At 35.8% G+C, this 27,054-nt stretch overlaps 1 protein-coding gene and 1 pseudogene across 2 annotated transcripts in view; both read left to right on the forward strand.

Moving 5' to 3' along the window:
- The first annotated feature begins 435 nt into the window (after nt 1-435).
- NET1 (neuroepithelial cell transforming 1) overlaps nt 436-27,054 on the forward strand; it is a 36,251-nt gene continuing 9,632 nt past the window's right edge. The window contains exons 1-3 of one of the 2 annotated variants that reach the window (XM_037510548.2): nt 436-605; nt 8,960-9,026; nt 14,602-14,661. In XM_037510548.2, the coding sequence (XP_037366445.1) occupies nt 451-605; nt 8,960-9,026; nt 14,602-14,661 (282 nt within the window). In that variant the 5' untranslated portion in view covers nt 436-450. Of the gene's footprint in view, nt 606-8,959; nt 9,027-14,601; nt 14,662-24,580; nt 24,882-27,054 lie in introns of those variants that run through there. The other variant, XM_037510549.2, reaches the window with a different exon arrangement.
- On the forward strand, nt 9,823-10,679 carry LOC119245108 (polycomb group RING finger protein 2-like; annotated as a pseudogene).

The raw sequence follows: 27,054 nt of genomic DNA on the forward strand, positions 1-27,054 counted from the left end.
GGATGAGAGGGAGGGAGGGAGGAGCACAGGGGACTGTGGTGATGGTGCAGGGGTGACTTAGTGGAAGAAATTCCATGGGGACTACACCTGAGGGGGGGAAAGCAAACATTGTTTAAAAATGAACAATGGTATAAATATATTAATTAATTAATTAAAAATAGAACGGTGACAATTAAATCCAGTAAGATGCACTCCTCCTCCGCAAGGTTGGCTCATCACCCTGCGAGGCCACCTTCTAATTACGTAACGGAGGGCGGGACGCCACGTTTTCCGAGCAACTCTCTACTGCCGCCTGATTGGCTGAGAGCCACGGCCGCCATTTTCAAACCCCCCGGAAGATGGCGGCGGCGGTGCTGTCCTGACAGCAACTTCCCGGGGCAGAGTGGTGGGCGCGGTGCCCATCCCAGCCAGCCGCCGGGCACCGGCCAGCGCCCACCCCCCTTCCGCGCCATGGAGCCCGAGCTGGCGGCCCAGAAGCAGCACCGGCCGCGGAGGCGAAGCCGCCGAGCCTCCGGACTCAGCTCGGATGGCGCCGCTGGGCCTGAGCCTGCGGACACCCGGGACCCCGGGCCTGCTGACACCCCGGTGCCGGAGCCTGACGGCAGGTGAGGCAGGGGGTCGGCAGAGACTGGGAACCCGGCGGCAGTCCCGAGGCGGGTGTGGGGTTGTGGGGTGGCTGGTAGATCACCCCGCTTTGCCTCCTCCCTCTCTGGCAGGGGTGGGCTGGCTCCTCTTCTACTCCACCTCCTCCTCTGCAGACCCTTCAGGGGGCGGGCTGGCCCCTCCTCCTCCTCTGACGCTTCTTCGGGCGAGGGCGGGCTGGTCACCCTCTCTTCTGGCTCATTGGGTTTCTTGGACCCATCTTGGGCGTGCAAGGTCCGGGGCAGCCCAAAGCGGTCTTTATGCCCAGCTGGTTTCAGGCTGGAACGCGGGCGGCTCCTAAGTGAGAATCCGGGGGCTAAAATTTGTCAGGGCGCCTGCGGTGTATGGGGAGAGAATTCGGCTCTGGAGCCCGGACTTCTTCCAAAGACACCAAACTTTTATCCTAAAAACGATTGTTAGAGTGAAATATTATGCCGGGGCCAGAACTCTGTTGAGAATGGCCAAGTTTGCGAACGGACATTTTTAGCTAGTGATACATTTCACATTCTGCTTCGCTTGTCTGGAGAAAAATGGCCAGTCGATGAAGGTTTGAGAGTTTGCGGCTGGAATAAGAGCAGTGAAAATATTCTCACCTTGTTCCCCTGTCATTGTAATGGAGGTGGGTGGTAGGCTCCGGTGCCCAGTTCTTGGACCTCATATCTCTAAGGCGTTGTCCTCATCTGTAAAATGGAAATTGTAATGGTACGCGCTTCCTGTAAGTTGTGAAATTCAGTGAGATGATGCACATAAGGTACATACATAGTGCCTATACATAGAGCTCTCGATAAATTTGTTGATTTTTATCTATAAGAATACACATCTCTCTGGCCTGTACCCCAGTTCTGGTATGCATAAATAAATAAATCTTTTTAAAAAATACACATCTGCCCCATCTCTTCAGAAGTCCCTTTGGTTCATATAACATTATTGCTTTAACTAAACAACAGTTACTTACATAATTTACATTCTAGTCATGGCTGGATGTGCCCATCCTTTTTTTAAGAGATAGGAGAAGACCTTTCTTTGACAAATCAGGCACTTAAAAACCCATTGTAAGTTGCACTGCAGAGAGCTGGACTTTTTCATTAGATGCTGATTTTTATTATTTGAAGTTTAGGGGAATCGTTACCTAAATAAACATTTGTGAAATCTTTATACTGATTGCAGCCTACATTTAAGAGCCAGTGAAAGAGCAGAAAGTCATCTCTGAGACTGAGTAATAGGAGAACCAGGAAAAACTGCTTAAGGGAAAAGGAAATTAGAATATCAAAAAACGTCAAGTAGAGGCAGTATTAAATTCACTCTTCATTCACTCAATAATACTGAGTTGAGTACTGGCCTGGTGCCGGACATCTTTGTAGATGCTAGGAATTCTGGTGAACAAAACAGGTGAAAACTCAGGTTGTCATGCCGTGAAGAGAATTAAAGCATGGTAAGAGGGACAGAGATAGGTGGATAGTTGTGTTGTTGTTTTTTAAAAATCACAAGGGAAAAACCTCTGATGATAATGATGACATGTGAGCAGAGATCTGAAAAAATTAAGAGACTAAGCCACATGAATATTCTGAAGAGCAGCAAGTACAAAGGTTTTGAAGGAGAATCCTATTGGGAGTGTTTACTGCAAAGAAACTGAGGTAACTGGAGTGTTATAAATCAGGGACAATGGTAGAAGATGAAGTCAGAGAGATAAATGGGGTCAGATTGTGTAGTACCTGGTAGATCATCAAAAGGACTCTGAATTCAAACTTGTGAGATGGGAAGCAAAAGGAAATGTGATCTGTATTTTCAAAGTATCACTCTGACTTACGTAGCAAAGATAAAACCAGGGAGATCAATTAGGAGGTTATTGAATTTAAGAGATCATATGAGAATAGGAAAAGTAGTGCTGACAGGATTTGCAGATGGATTAAATGTGGAATTAAGAGAAAAAGGAATGAAGAGTGACTCCAAGGTTTTTGTTCTGAGTGCTACAAAATGGGTTTCCAGGTTCTCAGAAAGGAAAGACTAGGTACGGAATTTACTTTGGAATATATTTTGAATCTCCTATTAACAAGTTCATTACAACAATTTTTTTCTTCTTATTTTTGATGTTTTTCTTTTCTGTTTTTAATGTTTTATTGAAGCATAACAATTGGATGAAAAACAAGTGTTTAACTCAGTGAACACTTATGTATAAAGTGAACCCACTTGCGTAACCAGATGTGAATTTAGGAGTTATAACAAATAGACTTGAAATCAGGTACTAGGAAGTCATATAGATAGTAAAGAAGAGTTGTACCAAACCCTAAGGTATTCCCACCATTTTCTTTTTTTAATAGAGGTAGCCTTTGTTTACATTGTTATTTGTGAATTAAAGGTCAGAGTAATGGGATGTGTAGAAGGAGCAGCTAGTGACATAAAAAAAAAAAATGAAAACATTGTACAGGAGGCCAGATGAAGAAAGCATTTCAAGAAAGAGGACATAATGTCAAATGTTAATAAGTAAAGGAGGGATTGACAGTTAAGGAGTAAAAACTCTGGTAATGAGAACATATTGATCCTAAGATAGAATTCATAGGATAGTCAGATTCTGTATGTAGATTGTTAACAGTGGGTTGGGAAGAAATGAGATATAATTTATTCAAGAAATATGTCAGACACTAGGAATATGGAAATAGAAAATCTGGTCTTTAGTCTATAAAAGCCTATAACCTTATAGTTATGAAAGACACATTTATAATAGTGTGTGATCAAAGTTACTATAAAGGTATACACAAGAGGTCATAGATATAGATAAAATGCATTTATCTTGACTGCAGGAAATGCTTCCAATTGTAATCCCTGAGTTTTAGAAGACCAATTTAGAGAGTAGTATAAAAAGGTGATTTTATGTGGGGAAGAAGCATGTTAAAAAGGCCTGAAACAAATGAGCATGATGGGTTTTGGGTTTTATAACTAGTTCACTGGCTAGATACTAGTTGTGTAGGGAAGGGGAATGAAATGGGGATAGAGAAGAGTTAGGGATAAGCAATTATGCAGAAGAGGTAAGAGCTACATAATGAACTGAACAGGAAAATTTACAGCTCTAAATACCTGTTTAAGAAAGAAAAAGATTGCAAATAAATAAGTCTTCCATTTTAAAACCCTTAAAAGAAGGCACACTAAACCTAAAGCAAGTAGGACAGAAATTAGAAAGGTTAAAGCAGAAATAAATGGTGTTTTTTTTTATTGTAAATCCATAAGAATTTACCTTATAAACTAGTATCTTCATATTTTATGGGTTGTTTTCCTTCTTAAATGGAAGGACGAACTCATTTATACTGCCCCATACATTTTATGGGCTGTGTTACTGCCATTTATACTTCCAGTTCAGCTCTTATCTGCATGGACAGTGACACACATCCTAATCTCTGAAAATATAATTTGACTTAAGAATGAACGAACCGGGGGCATCCCTGGTGGTGCAGCGGGTTGAGCACAGTGCTGTGAAGCTCTCCGCAGCCTGTGCAGCGCAGGTTCAATTCCCGGCCGGCCAGGGAGATACCCACATCCTGTCTCACCCGCTGCTCCCCTCAGCAGTGCTTTTGGTCTGTCTGCCTGTTCTGCTCCCTGCTCTGTCTCTGGTGAATCCTCTCACCCTCCCACTCCTCTGGCCTGTACCCCAGCACTTGTATAAATAAATCTTTAAAAAAAAAAAAAAATGAATGAATGAACAGGGTGATTCCCTTTTTGCACATCCCCTTTACCATTGCAATTATTGCTTTGTTTAGACTAAAACTAGTTTAGTATAAAAACAATTTACATTGTCAGTAACTTTCACACTAAACAATTGTTAGAGGTCAAGGAATAGTGATAATGGTCTTAATAGGAAACAATACACCATGCTAATTCATTTGTGTATTAATTTATTTTATACTTCAAATCTCATATAGTTTTATTTGAAAAAATAAAAAAGAGAATTGGACAAAAGTTATATGAAAAAAGAGAAAAAAGTTTATATGAAAAAAGAAAATTGGACAAAAGTTCTTGAAAAGATAAAGAACCATTACTTCTTATTTCAATCTTTAAATTTTTCTTTAAATATCTATACTAGTTATCTTCAAGAAATCCATTTATAATGTCATTGTCTTATGAAATAAAAAAATTTTTCCATAAGCATTTAAAATAGCTATTAGATAGCTAAGCTTTGGAAACAACCCAAATGCCCAAAAATAGATGACTGGATCAAGAAGATGTGGTACATATATACCATGGAATATTACTCAGCATTCAAAAAAGATAAACACATGCAATTTGCAGCAACATGGATGGCACTGGAAGGGATCATGCTCAGCGAAATAAGCCAAAAAGAAAAAGAAAAATACCGGATGGTCTCACTCATAGCAGGAATCTAGAAAACTTAAATAAGGGACCAGGAAAACGAATAACTATAAGAAAGTGAAAAGCAAAATCAACAAAAAACTACGAACCAGAGACACTTTTAGGGGGGCGGGGGTGGGAGGGGAGGGATTGGGGTCAGAATGGGGGGGCTGCAATTGTATGGGGAATATAAAAATAAAATTTATTATTAAAAAAATAAATAAATAAAAAAATAAAATAAAAAAAAAAATCTTTGTTCATAAACCAAAAAAAAATAAAATAAAATAGCTATTAGATTTTGAGCCTGACTTTTGTTTTTGTTTTTTTAAAAAAAGACTGTATTCTTTTCCAAGATACTTGAAAGTTGGCACTCTCTCACATACTTTCTGGGCACAATTTGGATTTTTTGGTTCCTTTTTTTCCATAGATATTCAAAATAAAAAGAGACTTGTTATTAAAATGGAAAATAATAGCATTACTGTAAAGCTGATTATAACTAGTGCTGGAAAGAATCTTGCCATTCAATTGGAAATATTTTTTCTAGTTTGTTGGCCTGTTTAAAATTCCTAAGAGCTGTTTTTCTTTCCAACTCTCAGACATCAGATTTTCATTCTGTAGTCAGTATGGTCAGTTCTAGAGAATAAAGAAATGAATAGTTTTAGTTTTCTGTTCTTAACACTTGTCTTATACCTTAAAGGAAAGGTATTTCCTAAAGGTATTGAGTATTTTAAGTGCCACTATGGTTACTACTTTATAATACGTATTTGTGTTAGATAAAAAAATATTCTTCTGAGAAATTATAATTGCTGCTTTCCAGCCCATTTCTCACTGATGGCTTTCTTTTAGCCATATAGTATGTAATAGCACTTACCTAGAGCAATGTTTATAAAAGTGTCATCTATGGACTCATGATATGAAGATACTGTTTTTCCTGTAATCTTTTAGCACTTGTTTATAATATTTCTTTCTTAAATCTTGTATTTTTTTAAGATTTTTTTTATACAAGAACCGGGGTACAGGCCACATGTGTGGGAGGGTGAGAAGATTCACCAGAGTCAGAGTGGGGAACAGAACAAGCATATTGACTGACATACACTGCTGAGGGGAGCAGCAAGCGAGACAGGAGAGGTTTGCCGTAACATGTGGGTATCTCCCAGACCGCACTATAGAGGCTGCGGACAGCTTCACATTGCAGCGCTCAACCTCCTGTGCCACCAAGGAGGCCCTGTTTATAATATTTCTATATATTGTTTAGTCATGTGAATTATGATTTACTTCAGATATCTTTTTTCATGATCTTAAATAATACCTTGTTCTAATGTTTGCTCAAAAAGCTACTGTTTTTGGGTGAAAGGGGTTAAGTCTCGGCACTGTGAAGCTATCTGCAGCCACTGCAGCACGAGTTTGATCCCCCGCCAGGGAGCTACCCACAGACCTTTCCTGTCTCTCCCACTGCTCCCCTCAGCAGTGTATTTCGGTCATTCTGCCAGTTCTGTTCCCAGCTCTGTCTCTGGTGAATCCTCTCACGCCCCACACCTCTGGCCTGTACCCCAGTTCTAGTATGCATAAATAAATAAATCTTAAAAAAAAAAAAAAGCTACTGTTTCCTTCATTGTTGCTTAACTTTTATGCAGTGGCAAAAAAATCATTTCATTAAGTCATCTTGCTCCAATAAAGAAGCCCTGAAAAAAATTTTGAGCTCCACGAGTAATAAAAGGTTTACCATGTTCTCAATCTTTCCCAAATATATTTTTTTAAAGATTTATTTATTTATGCATATAAGAGCTGGGGTATAGGCCAGAGATGCAGGGGATGAGAGGATTCACCAGAGACAGAGCAGGGAACAGAACATGCAGACTGACTGAAATACACTGCTGAGGGGAGCAGCGGGTGAGACAGGGGAGGTCTGCCTTGCCATGTGGGTTGCTCCCTGGCCAGCCAGAGATGGAGATCGAACTCTTGATGCAGAGGCTGCGGATTGCTTCATAGTGCGGTGCTTAACCCCTTGCACCACCAGGGAGGCTCCCTTCCCAAATAATTATTTAGAGATTGTTTGCTTTTAGTCCTAAAATCTTTCTGCATCTAATTTTAATTGCTATTTAGTGGTACCATATTTTTTTAATGCCAGAAACCTTGGCAGTAACCAAACAAGGAGAAAAAGGAAAAATCTACCAATTTAGTTATTGAGCCCTCTTTCAAATCTGTTCCTCCTCTCTAACCTAGCTGCTATGGCTGCAGCCTTTTACCATCTTTTTGTATACAATATTGGAGCTGCTTCAGAACTGCTCTTCTTGACCAGTCTTGCCTTATTCCAACCCATCCTCCTCATTACTTTTAGAATTCAGTAGTTAATAGCTGCATATTTAAGATCCAGTCATACTCTTTTAAGCATTGTGTATAAGGCCTTTTATCATGATCTAGCCCTTCCTTATATCTTTCAGTAGTCAAACAGGAACTATTCAATTGTAGGGATTATTTGAATGTAATTCATTTCATTCCCTCTTGTGCGGTTCCCTTTGCACTTACAGCTTTCTTGGCTCTTGTGTGCTTTGCTAATTACTGTTTGTCTTTGATTCAGCTTTGATTTTACTTAGCTTTGACATCCTTGTAGCCATTTTCCCTTGTGTTACTTGTCAAAATATAAACAAAATTCTGCATTCTGTTTAGTTCGGAAAACTACAGAAGTTCTTGTATGTGATTTAACTTGTTTGTTTTTGCAGGAATAACATCCATCTGTGGTATTTCTGTACTTTATGATGAATAAAGACCATGAGAGTCAAGGGTGAGAGAGGGAATATACAAATAGACTGTGTCTTTGCCATTTGGGAATTAAACAATAACTTCAGTAATAATTGCCCCAAAATGTTTAGGACTTGATCAGTTACTGCCTGCTTCCCAAATTTTTGTCCTTTTTTCCATCTTAGAACCAACAAGCCAAATAAGCACCCTAATCAATCACATAGGATGCCCACTTGTAATTAGCCTGCCTACAGCTTCCCTATGCCAACACCTTCTAATCAGAGCTCATTTGTAGCCCTCCTTTTTCCCTCCACAAATTTTTAACCCTCTTCAGCCTGCCTTTGAGTCTGCCTAAATGCACATAATAGTGGATCTGAATAAACAGCGTTTGCTTGTTCTCATTTGGGCAGTCCTCATTTCCAGAAGGAGGTGGAATTTATTTACTATCTGAAGTGATTAACAATAAGTATAGTTTTTAAACTCACTATTTCCTGTGCTAGCTAGTTTTGTAGTTTTCTACATGTCTTTAGACATAGAGGTTTATGTTTTGTAAGTAAAGACAGGTTTTTGTCATAGGATTCTCGCTTTATTCTTGAATGACAGAAGAAAAATCTGTCACTTAATGGTAAAGAACAAAATCCTAGTCAAATTTTAGCCCTACTTGAGACGTTTGTCTTAGATGTAGTTAGTTAAAGCCTTTTATTTGGTTTATTCAGATATATAATTTTTTAAAAATCAGCACTTGGAAGGGATTTAAATGAAATGCAGATAAATGCATTTAGGTTTTATTTTATGTTAAGAATATCCTATTTTTAAAATAATAGGCATCAATATTGAATTTTATCAAATAATTTTTTGCATCTACTAAGGAGTTTATTTTCTGTTTTTTTTTTTAATTTAACCTATTAATGCAATCTGTTTTATAATTAGATTTCATGTTATTGAACCATCTATATGTTTCTAAAATAAACTGTTTAGTTTGGTAAATTATTTTTTAATACTTATTTTGTTCACTGATTTTATAAAGGCTTTTTTCACTTTTGTAAAGATTTTGAAAATAACCAGAACTTACCTCCTGACATTTTGTTTGCATATCCTCCTTATTTCTATGATTAAATGACTAATAAGGCTACAGTTTTGAATTTATGAAAAAGGTAGCTTTTTATTTCCGTACTATGTAATATTTTATTATATTGAAGTCATTCTCAATTTATTTATCATTTGAATTTCCTATTGACAGATATTCCCTTCGGCGAGGTAGCTCCTTCACATTTTTAACACCTGGCCCCCACTGGGACTTTACTTTGGTGAGTAGATACCTAGGGTTTTTATTTCAAGACATTAGAATTAACAGCTGGGTTATCTTTTCGTTTGGTATTCAGCTTGGTTATCTGTACTTCTCTGAATATCTTAAGGTACAGAGTTTCTATACCCATCTTTGGCAACCTAATTTAATTATTTTCTGCTGACAACCTGAGAAATTTTTATTGCAATTTAAGTATAGAACAAATTTTGAAAAGTATTAGATCTATTCATCTTTAACTATATGCAATTCTTTTTCTTTTTCCTACAGTATTAAAATTAAGAGAATTATGAGTCATGAAATTATTTTTATGTATATACTCTTACATCTTCTTTCTATATAGTTGAAAAATATAAAAATGATTGCAGATGATATGTATAATGAATGATTTTCTGTAATCACCTTTGTGTAGAGGGACTACTTCATTTTTTTTAGAGTGAGACTTTATAGATACCTCTAACTTTATGCAAAGTGACACCAGAAAATTGATTATTTTTGTAATTTAAAAACTCATTGCTATTTCCTCTTGCTTCTGGAGCTTTAGATTTCCTCCTTTCCTCCCCCTTCTTATTCCCCTCCAGGAGACCTGCCTGATCACCAACCCACCTTGTCACTCTCCAGTCCCTGCCCTGCTCCCCAACCCAATATTATACATTAGACCATGGATCAAAATCACTGATTATCTGAACTCTCAGCTCACGTGTACACTCTTGCGAGGATACTTGTTGATGCCACTACCATGTGGAGTGCTTGAGTTTCTTCAGCAAAACTTCCATGTGCACTCTAATTACTGACCCTTTTGTGATGTGTAAGTCCATAAAACCTACCACTGCTGAGCATCAGATCTGGCAGAACCATCTAAGACATTGTCTATAAATTGGTCCCTGGGCTTTCTTAAAGATGTGATGAAATGGCAGTAGGATTTCTATGCAGCAATGCCCACTGCATAAGTCTTCAACATCTCCTTGAGGATCATAGCAAAGGTGTCAGGGACTTAGAGGAATAGGACCCCCTGAATAACGGAGACCAAGATGAGACAACAGTGAGCTTCCTGCTATGCACAGAAGCTATAACTGTCATGCATGTCACCAAGTTTCTCTACAAGATGGATGTGTTCAGCAAGTACAAGGTGGAGGTTTTATCCAGGGAAAAGCCACTGAAAGAATACAACACTCTCATGGATATGGCCTATGTGCACTCCTGGTAATGGAACCACTTTGTCCCCTTTAAGTATCAGGTCCAGCTGGCTGACAAGTAGCTCTCCTTGCCCACAGGACCCACCCTCTCCAAAACACCAACACCAGCATGGCATGCAAGTGTGAGTCAGTGACAAGACTACCAGCTCTGCCACCATGCCAGCCACATCCTTTTCTCTACTCAGCTCAACCACCCCTTCCCATGGCTCTCCCAACTTCTTTGAACCCCCAGTCACCCATCCTACCTCCTCCACTTCACCTAAAACAGCCAATCGAGCCACCACAGCTACCTTCCTGGGCACCTGGAATGGCCTGCCACACCGACCTTCACCAGGAGAAGACACAAGATCAATGTCAATGGGATTCCAGTGCTCCCCTTAACTTAAGGAAAGGGCCCTCTCCCTGCTTTTCCAGCCATATCTCTCCACCCATCCACTTTTTCTGTGCCCCTTTTCCTACCTCTTCTACTTCACCTAGCTCCTCCCTCCTCAGGGGTAGGTTTTATAAATTTCTACCTACCTACCTATCTATATCTTTACAAACCAAATGTACATACTTATTTTCTATGACCTATCAGATTGATTTAAAAGCCACAGAAAGCATTTTTTTAATGTACTGCCTGCCTCATAATACTTAAAGTATATCCAAATAGAGCATGATTTTTATTTTTGTTTTGGAGAAATAGCAAAAATGATTCTTTTTCAATTACCAAACATTACTTGTATGCTTATACTGATGATGTGCTAAGAGGATCAGCATTAGATACTTAATTTGTGTTTTTTTGTTTGTTTATTTTTTGGCTAAGATTTATTTATGCATACGAGAGCTGGGATACAGGCCAGGTATGTGGGGGTTGAGAGGATCCACCAGAGACAGAGAGGGGAACAGAACAGGCAGACTGACTGAAACACACTGCTGAGGGGAGCAGCGGGAGAGACAGGAGAGGTCTGCATCGCCATGTGGGTTGCTCCCTGGCCCGCTGGGGATATAACTGGTGCAGCAGAGGCTGCAGACCACTTCATAGTGCAGTGCTTAATCCCTTGAGCCACCAGGGAGGCCCTAGATACTTAATTTGTATGCTGTTCTTCATACTTAATTTCTGTTTCTACTGGAGACTGCTGTTCAAGATTCTGTACTTTCATATGGATTATGCTTTAGTTGGTGATCAGTAATATAAGCGGTCAGTAATAATTAGTGGTCAGTAATATTTTCATAGCAAAAGTCCCCTGATTTTATGCAATTATGCATTTTCCTTTGAAACTTTTTTCATCCTGGCTCTTTCCCTCACTAGTTGGTGAGTCTAAACTTAAACAGCAAAAACTTTAGTAGAGAAGTATCTGCAAACTTGATTTTGCAAACATATCCCCAAAAATATTTTGATTATGTACACCTGGTAAATTTATTTATAATTTTTATCACCATTATTAGCTAATATCTCAAAGCATAATACCCACTTAAGGTGAGGCTGATTTATTCACAAAATCAAATAACTGTGATAATTTCACCGTTTTGGGCTGACTTCTTATTGAATCACCTTTTTTTTCGCTTTATGATGTAAGTGAAAATGAGCTCATTATTTGTATATTTAAGTATTAACTAGTAAAGCTTATATTTAAGGATTGAAAAATATATAGAAATAGTTCTAACACTTTCCTCCTGTACTCCAGGAAAGTTATCTTGCATATCCTTCCTCTGGGCTGGGTGCATACCACTTTGGAAAATACTTATCAGTGTCTTCAGTGAGAAAAGAAATATCTCATGATTCACATATTAAAACTTTTGGAATGTGATTAAGGAATATTTACAGGTGATTTATAGCTTTTAAATATATAATTTAAGGAAGGGAAAAAAACAAAAATAAAGAATTTAGCACATGAATTAGGAAAAAGATAAAGTGAATCAAAGAAAATAAAAGGAAAAGCAACTGTGGAAAAAAACACCCAATCATGATAAAACTCCTGGCAAACCAGAAATCGAATAGAACTTCCTAATGCCTGGTGCCTACAACAAACGACATATATAATGGTAAAATGTTAAAGATATTTCCATAAATTTAGAAAAAACCTGTTGTCACCAATATCTATTCAGCCTATACCACTGAGCCCAACCAACACAGTAAGACGGAAAACAAGTGGTATACAAATTAGAAATGAAGAGCCAATACAATTTCATTACTTAGAGACAATATGTTTGTCTATATAAAATATGTATGAGAATATTAATAACTACTAGTACTAGTAAGAGTCAAGCATAATTACTAGCTATAAAAGTTTTATAGAAAGAAGTCAATTGAATGTATATTCCTAGCAATGAACATTTAAATGAAGTTTTTAAAAATGCTTTTATTAAAATAAAATTTAAAAACCAAGAATAAATCTATTAAAAGATTGTGAGACTTATGGGGAAAATTAGCATTAATAGAGAACATAGGAGACTTAATTAAGTGGAGAGATATATTCATGCAAGAAAAGACTCAATGACATAAAAATATCAGTTCTTTCCAAATTAATTCATAAATTCAGTGCAGTTCTGACAGAAATTCCATTAGAGTGCAATAGGTCTCATTCTACAATTCATTTGGAAAAGTAAAAGACCCAGAAAAGCAAAAGTAGTATGTGAGTAAAGAAGCATTTGATTTACTGGATTAGTTATTCAGACTTACTCCAAAGGTGCAGTAATTTTCAGCATAGCATGGGGTGCAGGTGTATATAAATAGACCAGTGAACAAAATAGAGAACCCAGAAACTGACCTACAAATAAATGAAACTATCATAGGTATCAGAAAGGAATGGCACTCTCAACAAATGGTCTTAGGGGTATGGGCCTTTAGCTATGTTAACTCATAACACATGAATGCAAAAAGAAAATTCTAGATGAATATATACATATGAAAAGCATAACTTTAAAATATTTAAAAGAAAATACACTAGAATGTTTTAAATGTGTTAATTTTGTATACCTGTACCCACATATATTACATAAATGCATAAATATAATCATATGCTTGCCTTTTTTCCCTCAGTAGAATCTTTTCACTTGGTAATTTCCACTTCCTGTCCCCTCTTCTCCCCTTATTAGTCTTTCCATCCCATAACTTTCACTCTAATCCATGTTGATAACATATGTACCCCTTTGCATTTTACTCATATAATTATTTACAAACACAAAGGCTTACAGAATGATTGATACATGTATATGGGATTTTTGGTTAATTGCTTTTCAAAATTGAGATCATATTCATACTTTTCTGCATCTTTCTGCATATGACCATGGGAATCAATAAAGATTTTTTGAGTTCTGTCACCTCATGTTTTAGTTTTTTCAATTTTGATTATATTCTTTCTTATATCATTTGGTAAAATTTTTAGCTAAAATTGAAAGTAGTGTGTTAGAGCTTTGGCCTCCTTCAGGCATTTCTTTCTGAGGTTTCTTCATTTTCTGAAGGGATGTTATTTTTCCCCTTGTTCTCTTTTTTCCTTCGAGTTAATTCGTGTAAAATTTGACTTAGAGAATTTTGTTCATTTTAATGTGAATTTAGTTTTTCTGAACTTTTTACAAAGAGGCTTGGTTCACATAATTTTCCTAGCTTTATAGAGTTCCCTCTCTTACTTTTTCCATGGTGGCCTGCTTCTGAGACTTCCAAGTTCCACAAATTTTGCCCACTTCTATCTGGACTTAATCTTTCCTGTTCTCTATTGTCCTTCTTCTGTAAGTTTTGATTGATTTCCAACAATTTCTCCTGGTCCTGGAAGACAGGTCATTGAAGGAAGCCCTGGGTAGTCAGTTTTAAGAGTTCACAAAAGCTAAGTTTTATAATAAGTAACCTGAAAAATTATTTGAGATGTGGGAAAATTAGATGTTATTTAAAGAGTCTTCTTCAATATTGATTAAGGACCAGAAATTAAAGATGTGTAGTTTTACTACTAATGGCAGCAGCATAGCCAAATGAAGGTGAAGGATGATTACTGAAAAATACTCCAAGGATCCGGATGTTCATCTTCCAGCTGATAAAGCCTGCTTCAAGCAACAAATTTTACTTTGGTCCAGGAGAAAGGTTTTTTTTTTCCTAGTTAAGATTCCACTAATAAATATGGACTAGCCCTTGACTTACATTAAGAATTCTGTTCTGAAAAACTTGAATAAATGAGTTTTTAATAGAGTAGAATGACTTCTCAACAACAGATGATTAAATTGGGGTGGGGGGGGCCTATTTAGACTATGCTAGTGGTAATTTATGAATGTCTCATAAAAGTAATTTTTATATGAATACAGCCAAAGGCTTGACTTTTTCAAAAGTGATTTCCCTAGTTATATGGTGTCTTTGTTTAATAGGGTAACATGCATTCCTTCTATATAAGTATGAATTTTTTTTTTTAATTACAGAAAAGGAAACGAAGAGAGAAAGATGATGATGTTGTAAGCCTTAGCAGCCTTGATCTGAAGGTAAGCCTAAATGCTCTTTCAAAGAAAAGCATCTAAAACTATACAGATACCATTTTATTTCTGTGCTATAAGAATAATCTGCTTAATTTTTTTTGCATTTTTAAGTGTAAAAATGAATAATGTTGGCTCTTATAGATAGCCTCTTCAATTGTAAATAAATCCTAAATCCTGGTATCTTTAGAAATACTTATCAATTCCAGTGTTTACAGAAACATCTTGATTTTAAGAAACCTCTTAAAGATTGTTATAAAAAAGTTCACATATTTTAAGTGAACATTTAAAAAATACTTTACATGTTTAATGATGGCAGCTGCTGTTTCTTTTTAAAGACAAGGTATTTTCTAAAAACTAATTTTTTATGTGTCTGTCCATCAACATTTTAGTTAAGCAAGCAAGCCAGGTTGTGTGTCTACACAAATAATATCTGTAGAAGAACTCTGCTTAAATATTAGTCGTTTTGCAAAAACAGTTTTATTTACATTGTTTAAATTTTGTATTCAAAGAAAGAAAAAACTATTAAATGGCAACCTTGAATATTTTTAGTTATACTTCAAATCTAATTATATCCAGAAATAAACAGTATTTGTAGTTTGCCATAATAAAAGCCATGGTTAAATCTACTTAAAGACAGTTCTCTTTTTCTTCACCCCAGCCATTACCATTGTACTAACAGATCAGTCTCCTTTCTTTTCCCTCTTCCCTTCCAGTTTCCTACTCTTTCCTTACTATTTTATTTCATTTGTATCATCATTTCTAGTGTTCACATTTTCTTTGATTGCCTTCTTTTTTGTATGTTTGTATTAGAATTCAAATAAAGTTCATATGTTGTAATTGATTATATCTCTTGTATCTTTTAATCTATAGATTTCCTTTTTAGCTCTGTTTTCTTGCAGTTTTTTTGTGGTTGTTGAAGAAATCATCATTTTTCCGTAGTGTTCTCCATAGCCTGATTATTTATGATTGTATCCCTATTGTATCATTTCCTTTGTTCCTCTATCCCCTGAATTTCTGATAATTTGATAGTTAATTCTTGAGATAGTTTGTTTTGAACTATGTAATTTCCTCAGAAAGTATATGTCTTTTTGTAACATTCTCAATTAGGACCTAAGAACATCTGGGCTCTTTTTGTTTTTTTAAGAGATGTCCAGGTGGTTTTTATGTATAGTCAGGTTAAAAACCACTGGGTAGAATGTGACATTCTTAAAGTTATCCCTCCCCCAAAAACACCCTGTAAATGAGTACTCTGATACTGTTCCACCCGTTTTTTTGCATGAATTTTCATCTTAGTACAGTAGTTATTATATAATAAGTTAATGATAATCAGTTTGGTATTATCATTTATATTTGTTGCTAAGAACCATTTTATATACCTCGGTATTTCCATTACTTAGCCACACATGCATGATCTGCCACATAACTACTCAGTAAATATTTGATGACTGTAAACAGATGAAGTAATGTAGGTCAAATAAGTGAAATAAGATCTTGACTTAGCTAATCATGTAATATGATTATTATGTGCTTTAACTTTGTATATCTTATATTAAGAATTTAATACAGAATTCAATTGAATTGTCATGTGATAAATCATTGACTGTCTTATCTTAAGCTGTGATTGCTTATTAAATTTGTCTCTAAGTAAAATTTTAATACTGTCTTATTGGGTTACCTTACTATTATGTATACTATTATGTATAAAGTTATTGACTTTATAAAAAACACAATATTTATTTTATAATGGTGTTTCTCAGTTAAGTTTGTTAGAAACCATAACCTTGACTTTTCCTTCTGATAGGAAGACTCAAAAGGGACTGTTTATATTATTAATGAATTAATATTGGGATGAGTAATTATGAGTCATTTTTATGGCTGAAGTTCTTTAACTCTCATAGTGATCCAAAAAACCACAGAAAGGGCCTCCCCTGGTGGCGCAGCGGTTGAGCGCTGGGTTGCAAGGCTGCCCGCAGCCTCTGCAGCGCCGGTTCAATCCCCAGCCCCGGCGAGGGTCCCACAAAAAAAAAAAAAAAAAAAAACCCCACAGTAAAACATTTTCAAAAGAAATGTTTTAAAATATATGACTGTTTCATTCTTTTTCTGAATGTTCAATTTTGAAGGTCTCATTTCATTTTCTTAAAAGTTAAAAGTATTATATAAGTGACTATGTTTTGAATATTTATGTACTTTGCAATTTTTTAGATTAAACACAATAATAAGTTGTGTATTTTGTTGTTAACAGAATAAATGATTTTAAAAGCACTTGCAATTGTTTATAGTAGTCGTTTGGCAGTTCATGCTATAATATTGAAAATGTCACTTTTGAAAAAACCACTTCTAAGAACCATGAATAGGTATTTGGTAATTTTTTTTTATTTTTTTTTTTTAGTGATACTGCACTCTATTTTTTTTATTGAGGCAACATAGGTTTACAACACTATGCATGATTTAGCAGAGGTGGGGTCACTCCTCCTCCTATGTATGTTACCACATCACCCCCACCACCAAGGCATCCATAGTCTTTTACCATCGTCCACTGGGCCCCTCCCTCATTGCTTCCCACCCTCATCTTCCATCTCTGGTAACCTCAATTCTGCAGTCAGATTTCTAGGGTTTGTTTTGGTTTATTTTTTTTCTGTTCCTTTGTTTTGCTTATCCATATTCCATATACAAGTGAAATCATCCAGAATTTATTTTTCTCTTTCTGACTTACTCTGTTTAGTTAGCATTGTCCTCTCCAGTTCCATTCACGTTGTCACACATGGCAAGATTTCATCTTTTTTTTTTTTTATTCCCCATACAATTGCAACCCCGATTTTAACCCCAATCCCTCCTTCTCCCTGCCCCCCCGCCCCCGGTAGTGTGTCTCTGGTTCATAGTTGTTTGTTGATTTTGATTTTTTCCTTTCTTATAGTTATTCTTTTTCCTGGTCCATATTTAGGTTTTCTAGATTCCTGTTATGAGTGAGACCATCCGGTATTTTTCTTTTTCTTTCTGGCTTATTTGACTGAGCATGATCCCTTCCAGCTCCATCCATGTTGATGCAAATTGCATGTGTTTATCTTTTTTGAATGCTGAGTAATATTCCATGGTGTATATGTACCACATCTTCTTGATCCAGTCATCTATTTTTGGGCATTTGGGTGGTTTCCAAAGCTTAGCTATTGCAAATAGTGCTGCTATAAACATAGGGATGCAGGTGCTCTTTGGAATTGATGTTTCTGTGTCCTTTGGGTAAATACCTAGGAGTGGAATTGCTGGATTATATGAAAGCTCTATCTTTAGTAGGTTGAGGAATCTCCACACAGCTTTCCATAGTGGTTGGACAGGTTGCACTCCCACCAGCAGTGCAGGAGAGTTCCTTTCTCTCCACATCCTCGCGAGCATTTGTTGTTGCTAGTTTATTTATTTATTTATTTAGCTAGTTGTTTTAATATGTGCCATTCTCGCTGGTGTGAGATGGTATCTCATTGTAGTTTTGATTTGCATTTCCCTGATTGCAAGTGACGTTGAACATTTTTTCATATGCCTGTTGGCCATTTCTATTTTCTCTTCGGAGAAGTTTCTTTTTAGCTCTTCTGCCCATTTTTTGACTGGGTTCTTTGTTTTTGTTGAGTCTCATCAGCTCTTTGTAGACTTTTGTGATCAGTCCTTTATCATTAGTGTTGGGTGCAAAAATGTTCTCCCAGTCGGTGGGGTTTCTCTTTGTTTTGGTTGTTGTCTCTTTTGCTGTGCAGAAGCTCTTTAATTTGATGTAGTCCCAGCTGTTTATCTTTGCCTTCACTATCACTGCTTTGGGTGATGCGTATGTAAAGATGTCTTTGAGGTGCATGTCATGTAGTGTTTCACCTATATTTCCTTCTATATATTTTATGGTTTCAGGTCTTATGTCTAGTTCTTTAATCCATTTTGAGTTGGTTTTTATGCATGGTGTGAGGTAGTAGTCAAGTTTCATTCTTTTGCATGTAGTGACCCAGTTTTCCCAGCACCATTTATTAAACAAACTTTCTTTGCTCCAGTGCATATTCTTTGCTCCTTTGTCAAAGATTAGTTGACTGTAGATCTGTGGGTTTATTTCTGAGTTTTCTATTTGGTTCCATTGGTCCGTGTGTCTGTTCTGGTTCCAATACCATGCAGTTTTGATTATTATGGCTTTGTAGTATAGTTTGAAATCTGGAGAGTGATGCCTCCATTCCCTTCTTTTTTTTTTTCAGGAGGGTTTTGGCTATTCAGGGTTTTTGGTGGCTCCATATGAATTTCATCAATATTTTTTCTATTTCTTTGAAGAATGACATTGAAATTTTAATTGGGGTATTTGGTAATTTTTTGAGGCACAGATTTCAGTAGTTTGAAGCTAGCTGGCACGCTAAAGCTAGTGACTTAACTTTTGAATAAGGCTAGCTAGCTGCCCCCCATTTTACATTTTGACGTTAGTTATATAAAATAATAAAGCATTGTTTCTCTATGCCACAGGTCTAGAAAACAAAACCGGTGTATGATACATGTGATGAAAGTTGAGAGAAACCAGAGATAGATTTAAGAAAATGATGATTCTTGTCTAAAAATTTAAAAGTTAAATTTAAAATAATTACTCTGATGGGGGTTGGGGGGGAGGGAAAGGAGGGCTTGCGGTCAAAATAAGGGGGTTGTAATTGTATGGGGAATATAAAAATAAAATTTAAAAAAAAAGAAAAGGGGGTCGTAAAATTCATTGTATTTGATTTTTAATAAATGTGGATGTGAATGGTAAAAAAAAAAGTTATATCAACAAAAAAAATAAAATAAAATAATTACTCTGAGAAGCATCCAGAGCTATTTATCCTTAACATTAATCATTCCTAGATTATTGTGAATCATTCCTAGACTGATGTATATATTTAAATACTGCACCTGCTTTTAAGTTGTACATTGTTCTTGTATATCATTAAAACAATTTTAAGTACCCTTTTAAAAGACTTGTCTTTTTAAGGAACTGAAGGGAGAGATTTTATCCCCTAGTTGCTGTGCTCCATTAGTCAATTGGTTGTTCTGCGGGGTATCAGTTTGTCACAATACCAGACTGCATATGTAAATACCACACTTGGTGTCTAAGAAGCCAAAGGTGGAAAACAAAAGGCATACTACGCAATTGAGGCAAAGCGCTGACAGGTTACACCTCTATGGAGTAGGTTGCTACTACAATGACAATAGGTGTCTGGGTACCAGACATAGTTTGTCTGTCTTCAGTCCTTTATATTTTACTTTCTTTACTTTCAGTCTATTACTGCTACTTGAAAGAAATGCATATTATTTTAAGAGCATTCAAGACCCTAGAGGCTGAGGAAAAGCTGTTGTCCTTATCTCAGTCCTTTGCCCTTTTCATAAGTGAAGAAACAGGCACTGCTCTTCCTTTTTATGACCTAGGAGAATACAGTTTGAGAGGTATCATTTGACCTTAGCTAAGTTTCAGGGGAAAACCCCACTCCGATCCCCTTATATTGGAAATTGGAAATTAGTTGTTATCATATGTACAGGCGGTAAAAAGTCACCACTAACACCAGTATCCCATATCATTTGGTTTTTGTATTATTGGAAAAAGAATCATGGTTTTGATAATAGTGAACTTCATTGCTTGTCAGTTATCCTGTTTATAGTCTTTCTAGTAGTATTTAATCGATCTTTTCCCAAACCAAAATCTTACTAAAGTTTGAAGACACTCAGAATTTTTTTATATGTATTTTTTTATTTCATACATTTTTTACATCATTTTTCATTTTTGCACAATATGCATTTTCATCTTGATTATAGTCCCCATACAATTCCCACCCCCCTTGTTTTGATCCTACTCCCTCCTCTCCCCCTGTAATGTGTCTCTGGTTTATAGTTGCCTGTTGATTTTGATTTTTACTTTATTATAATTAGGTTTTTTCCTGGTCCCTTATTTAGGTTTTCTAAATTCCTGCTATGAGACACTCAAATTTTTAATCCAAATTTTTTAAAACTCACATCCACATAGAGCTTTATAACTAACTTCTTTCAAATTCGTCTAGTCAAAATGTAACTATCCTTTTTGTGTGTGTGTGTGTTTTTTTTAGCTATTACTGGATATTTTGGGAGTCATTTTCTCAGAAGTTCTGTTTTGTTAGTATTTCAATCAGTGCTTACTTTTTTAGTAAGATTTGAAATTCTATTTTTAGCTAACCTATTTTTAACAAGAAACAGTCATTCTCTGTACTTAACTAGAGTTTTAATTTGGAACATAGTTTCTTATATTTAGAAAAAGTTCTTAAAACCTTATCTTTTTATACTCTTGTACAATTTTAAAATGTGTAACACTAGGGCCAAAGAAACAAATTTAATGGTCATCCATGTTTCTTTACAAATTATAAGGCTATAGTCATCTGTATAAAGTTCTTAGAAACAAAATTTACAAAGTTGAAAAGAGGACAGGTTGACCATTGCATTTCACAATGCCACATGTAGAGGGCAGCAGAGACTTAGATTTTTATATTTCCCTGTAATAAGGCTTTCCAAACCTAATGTCTGATTGCTTGTTATGGTGAAGACAAAAGTATATGTAAATACTATTAGACCAAAAAGAAATAATGATTATTCTTAAGCTCTAGTTCATTTCTAAATTCTGAATTCTAGCTTTACATTAAAGGGGGTAGAGAGGGAGTATGTAATGTAACAGTTTTATAGAGAAGGGAAATGATATTATCTTTAACTTCTTCATATTTTAGGGGAAAAAAAGCATTAAAGGTTCCTTACCAGCAGAATAATAGAAATTAAGTAAACCTGGTCTTTGGAAACCAGTAATTTTACAAAAAAATTGGCATCTTATATAGAGCTGCATTGTTATTTCTAGGTACAATTAGTTTTTAAGTTCATAAATGTTACATATTTTACACCAAAAAAGGCATTTAACCAATCTTTGCCTTAGTTATACCATTTTTAGAAAATCGTATAAGTAATTACTTTTATTAATGTAATCATTAAAGTCTATCATTGTTTGGAATTGGATCGCTTCTAAAACTTAAGCAACTAGAACTATTCTTTTTTACTTACCTGTTTTGTTATAAGAAAGAAGACTATAAAGCACATAATCTCAGTATTTTTTATGGTTTCCTTCTCTATACAATGTTGGCAATCATTGAGCAAACACTGTTCTCCAATTGGGTGACTTAAGTGTTAAACTTAGTTCTGATTCTAGTTTACTTAAGAGTAATTACCACAAACTGAGCATGTGCCAAATATGTGCTCAAACTGTTACATTTATATTCTTAAATGAAAGGTATATCTTAATAGGAATTGAGAAGACTAGATTCAGATTTCTATTTTAACATGTGAAGGTTTCTACCTTTACCTTTTAAATCCTCAACTAAAGGAGAAAAATAAGAAATACCCCTTCCTCTCATTATTTTTACCTTACTTCTGTTCAGAACTCAGTAGAAAACATAGTTTGGGAAAAGAGATATAGGCTAAGAGACCCATGAAAACTCCCTAGCACCATCTTTCCTAACTCTCACTGCATAAGTCACTTACTCTTTTATGAAAATAAGTGGCCATAAAGTATTGGCCTTACTTGCACCATATTTTAACTAATAAAACTACTAAATCAGACTACTTGGTTCTAATCCAAGCCACTGAGTAGTCAATGTTTTACCTTGTAAAACGAAGGAACTGGATTCCATGATCTCTAAGCTGCTCCCATTTTAATACTGTATAGCACTATCGTCTACAAATAGTCAGCCATTCAAAGACCAGCCACATCACATGTATTTCCCAGGTTTGACCTGGTGATAAAGGCCAAATGATGAGATATTACCAATTACCAGTTTTTTAGGTCTCAAGCCAGAAAGAGCAATTATTAACATCATCCTGAATATGAAACATTGGTGTTTACAGAAGGTAACATTGATCCTTCCTGCAAGGAGTAACAGTGTCCTGCAAACCTTAGAACATTGTTTTTTAGAGGTTGTCATTATTAATAGCCTGTGCCCCCTATTTACTCCTCAGCCTCTGTGATTTGTCTTTACTCCACTGAACTAGCATACTTGAGGTCCTCATTAAACCGCTAATCACTGAATCCATGAATCTTTTCTTATTCTCCTTAACCTTCTTGCTGTAATGAACAGCTTTTCTTCTTGCTTTGCTTCTTTCCTTTTGCAGAATTCTCTTTCCTTTGGCATTTGCCCAAAGTTAGGTCCTTGGACCTGTGTTCCTTTTGCACAGATTTTCTCTCCCAGGCATCTCATCCATTCCCAAAGCTTCAGCTCTTAATTTCTGTGTATCTGACTACTTGATCTAAATTGATATTCTGGCTTTCTAGTCCTTGTCCAACATTTGCGAGTACTGTCTCAATTCTCATTTTGCATGTTCTTCTACCACCTTAGACTCAGTATATCTAAAATGAAACTCAGAATTTTCTCTTAAAACTTGTTCTTCCTCATTTCTTTGTTTGCACTGTTACCTCTCCTAGTTTTAAAATCACTGACATTTCCGAATTCTTGCATATGTTGTCTCTTGCTTATTTCCTTTTCCATTCCCCCATACCTTAGGCAAAATTCTTGATACCTGTTTTCTACATTGTTTCCAGTCATCTTTTAAAATATCTTAAAACACAGCTTACAATATAACTTTCATTATCTTTCTCACTTGCTCAATTACCACAGCCCATAACCTCACAGTGTAGGTTATCCCCTCACCCTCCTTGGGGAAAGCCTTGAAGTTTCCCCTTGCTCAGACCTATGAAAAACGTAACATGGCCTTCAGCCACCCCTGAAATAGCATCTTACAGGCACCCCCTAGCCATCTTTCCCAGCACCATCGCACTGGGAAGACTACCAGAAGTAGTTCCTCCTCCTTCAATGAACTTCTGTAGCAGCTACTGGCTCTGCAACTTGGGAATTTTCAAAAGCTGTCATATTATTTACCTCTTTATGTGACCTACACAAAGGTCTGTTAGCACTTTAGGAGTATTCTTTTGTGTCACCCATAATATCTAAGAATAGTGCCTTTTACATAGTAGATTTCTCAGATTTCTCTGATCCTAATAAATCCTAATAGAAATGTTTTTTGCATCTAGCAAATTATTCATAGTAGAATACAGTTAAGATGCAACTCTACCTTTCGAAGCAGAATACAGTATTCTCTGTTAAAGAATAAAGTCTTCTTTGTACCAGGCCTACCAAACCAACAAAAGTAGTGTTTTCCATAAACGCTACTCTAGAAGTGTAGTCTGTTACCACTGTGTGACTTTGGGCAGGGAACTTCACCTTCATGCTCATTTTTTCTCCTGTGAAATGCTAGACTTTTTAAGTAGTTCTTTTGATCCTATTGGAGTAGATCAAGATCAAAACATATGCGGGGTGGTGGGGGGGGGGATTTGCCTTTAAGTCTAGAAATACAAACTTTATCTGAGCTAGCCCAGTATACTCTACCCATGGTAAAATACACTTTGGAAAGAATAAACTGAAGTATACACAGTATATTTATCTTGCTAATCTTTAAAAAAAACAAACTAGGAACCAGTTTATAAAAACTTAAATAATTTTATAAAGCACTTAGGCTTTTCTTTAGTATGTGCCCTTCTTTAACTCTGAATTACAATTTTCTTAAGTTGTCAAATAGTCCATACCAAATTCCTTTCTTGCTAATAGGGTTTCATCATAGGAAAGATCTCACTGTCTGTGACTAAGTAGTAAAATAGGTAACCTAGATAAGCAACTAGGTTTCCTTTGGCAATGCTTTTTAGATCAGGAAAAAGCCTTACATTGGTCTGGTTCCTTTTCCCTTCTCCTCTTTCTATAGGAATTCCAAACCTCTTGATAAAGAGCTTTCTCTTCCCTGGTGAAAATTGAGAAGCCTAGGTGTGCCTAGCTGTCAATTACTAGTGTCACATGGTCCCATAGTACCCGCCCACCAGCCTGTTTGTGTGTTGGGCCCCGCCCACACAGCCTGGAGTCTGTGAGCTTTTTCTTTGCTGCTCCCAGAAGCAGTAAGCTCCACCACAAGGAAGAGGCATGGGCTAATGGCTGCCAAGGGTGGCTGAGCACTCAGAAGAAACTCCTATGTGCCTGTGCAGTGCTTGGGTAGAGGGCTATCTCGGATGTGGATTAATTCTAAAGATTTTAGGGGATACGTGGTAAAGCATGGTGGCGCATGATGAGATTGGAGGTCTCCTACCTGCTAAAAGGGCTATAGGACTCCTAGATGTTAACAATCCGTCCTTCAGAGAACAAGAGGTAAGACTTTAAGAAATTAAGAGAAGAATTAATTCAAAAAAATACTTTCTAACTCCACGAACTTTTAAGATTTTAACCATTTATTAACTTTTGATCTTACTGAGTGTTAAAGTATATGACTTTATATGGAAGCTTGAAATGTGTTTAGGAACTGCTGTCTAAGTTTAGAAACTAGTATATAGATATGTATATACAAAGCATGGCTTGACTATATGTAAGAAAAAAGCTTTTATTTAAATTTATGCTACCAAATATGATTAAATTGGTCAATTTTTGATGCTTGATACAGTTTTCTTTTAACGTGCATTTTTATTACCTAGTCTTAGAGACTACTTTATGTAGTAAGAAGAAAATAAATACCCCTTCTTTGCAAGTTAATGCTAGTGAATGGGCTGCAACTAAAATGCTGTCAGACTTAGTGCTCAATTTTATTTTTCTTTTCATACCCTAGTAAGTTCATTGTGCACCCTTTTTTGGTCCAGAAAATAAGAAATATGTTAAAATATTTAAATAAATATATCATTATTTAAGTACTTTCTAGGCTCCTTTCTTTAAGGGCCTGGAGTCATTGTGACTGCTATTGGATCCCCAAAAGCATGTGTGAAAAGTAAAATAGTATATTTATTTACCAAAATAGCCAAATGATTTTTATGACGTCTAATTTTGGCAGTTGATTTAATACTATATGAGGATTCTGTTTATACTGCATACTATAATGTATAATTTACAGTAAATACTATATTATCATTGATGTGAGAGAAATAGTGTTTCAGTATTCAAATAACTGCGTATTTCTTATCTTGATTATGGTGATTATTTTTTGGCTTTGCATTATATATCAAAACTTCTCTAATTATGCATTTTAAATTTGCAGTTTAAATAAATTCAGTAAACTTGTATCATACATACACATACCTTTTAGTTGCTGAAAGAGCTGCCATCTTTAGGCTCTATGCTTTAATTTGTTGTAGTTTGGCTTTGGTTTTTGGTTTGTTGGTTGATTGGTTGGTTTGGGGTTTTGCTTATGTATTTTAGTTTTCTTGAAATGTGCAGGCATTCCTTTTGTTAGAACAAGTTATACATGATCATCAGTGTAAGTCCAAAGCTGATCATCTTTTGATCAAATTAGTCTTTTCTGTTTGGTTATCAGACACAGGCCTGATTCTGACATACCTTTATTCTAAAGATTGAAAACACCATGAATATTATCAGGTTTCTGGTACTAGCAACACGCACACACACACAAAAAAAACTAAATTTTAACTAGTTCTATCACTTAAGTAGAAAGGGAAGAAATCCTATAAGATCATAACTCATTTTTATCTTTTTACAAATAACTTTCTTTTTATTCTTGTTTTAAAGTTCTTGCCAGATAGGAGACAAGATTTTTCCAGGAACCAAACAAACAAACACAGACACAGGTTTTTCTTAAGTCTTTTGACTTGATTGACAATAAAAGAAACCCTCCAAAAATACATCTTAATAGAAAACTTTTTTATAAAAAAAGCTGAGTTCACAGCAGCATTTTTCCATGTTGGTACTTTTATGTGCCAATATACATCCCAATAAAAGACTTTAAATTGATCTTAGCAATTTTCTGTTTGTAGATATTCAGAAATATCTGAAGGTATAAAATCTGAATTAATGTAGATTAATAAAACCTCAGCCTTAAGGCATATTCATTATAATAATGCATGTGATTGTCTAATCTGTATAGTCTAGTTAAAAACTAACTTAAATAGACAACATAATTTTATGGTAAAGGGTATTGGGGTTTTTTTTCCCCAGTCTAAATGTACTTTAGTCCTGGTGAAAGGTTGACTACAGTAGAAAGACACCTTGAGCCTGTAACCCTTGGTTTTCTTTGCTATTACATAGATTTTCAGATCCTCTTTTGAGGGGCGTGTATAGTTTCAATATCCATACCATTCTATAAGCATCTTGTATTCACCATAATGCTGTTAGCAACACTTCAAAATAAAAATAAAAACAGGAAGAAAACCATTAAGTTAGCTTTATTTAGGAGGATAGTCAGCTAAATAGACTTCTACTCTCCTCCCTTACCACTTTAAATATGCATCTGTGTACATGGAAGAGCAGATGTAGGTATGAGTTCTCAAAAAATTTGTCTTTGAAATATGTTTTGTGACAGTACAAATACTTAGGTTATAAT

The sequence above is a fragment of the Talpa occidentalis genome, unplaced genomic scaffold, assembly GCF_014898055.3.
Source record: "Talpa occidentalis isolate TD23 unplaced genomic scaffold, MPIMG_talOcc4v2.1 talOcc4.14, whole genome shotgun sequence".
In the NCBI taxonomy this organism is placed as follows: Eukaryota; Metazoa; Chordata; class Mammalia; order Eulipotyphla; family Talpidae; genus Talpa; species Talpa occidentalis.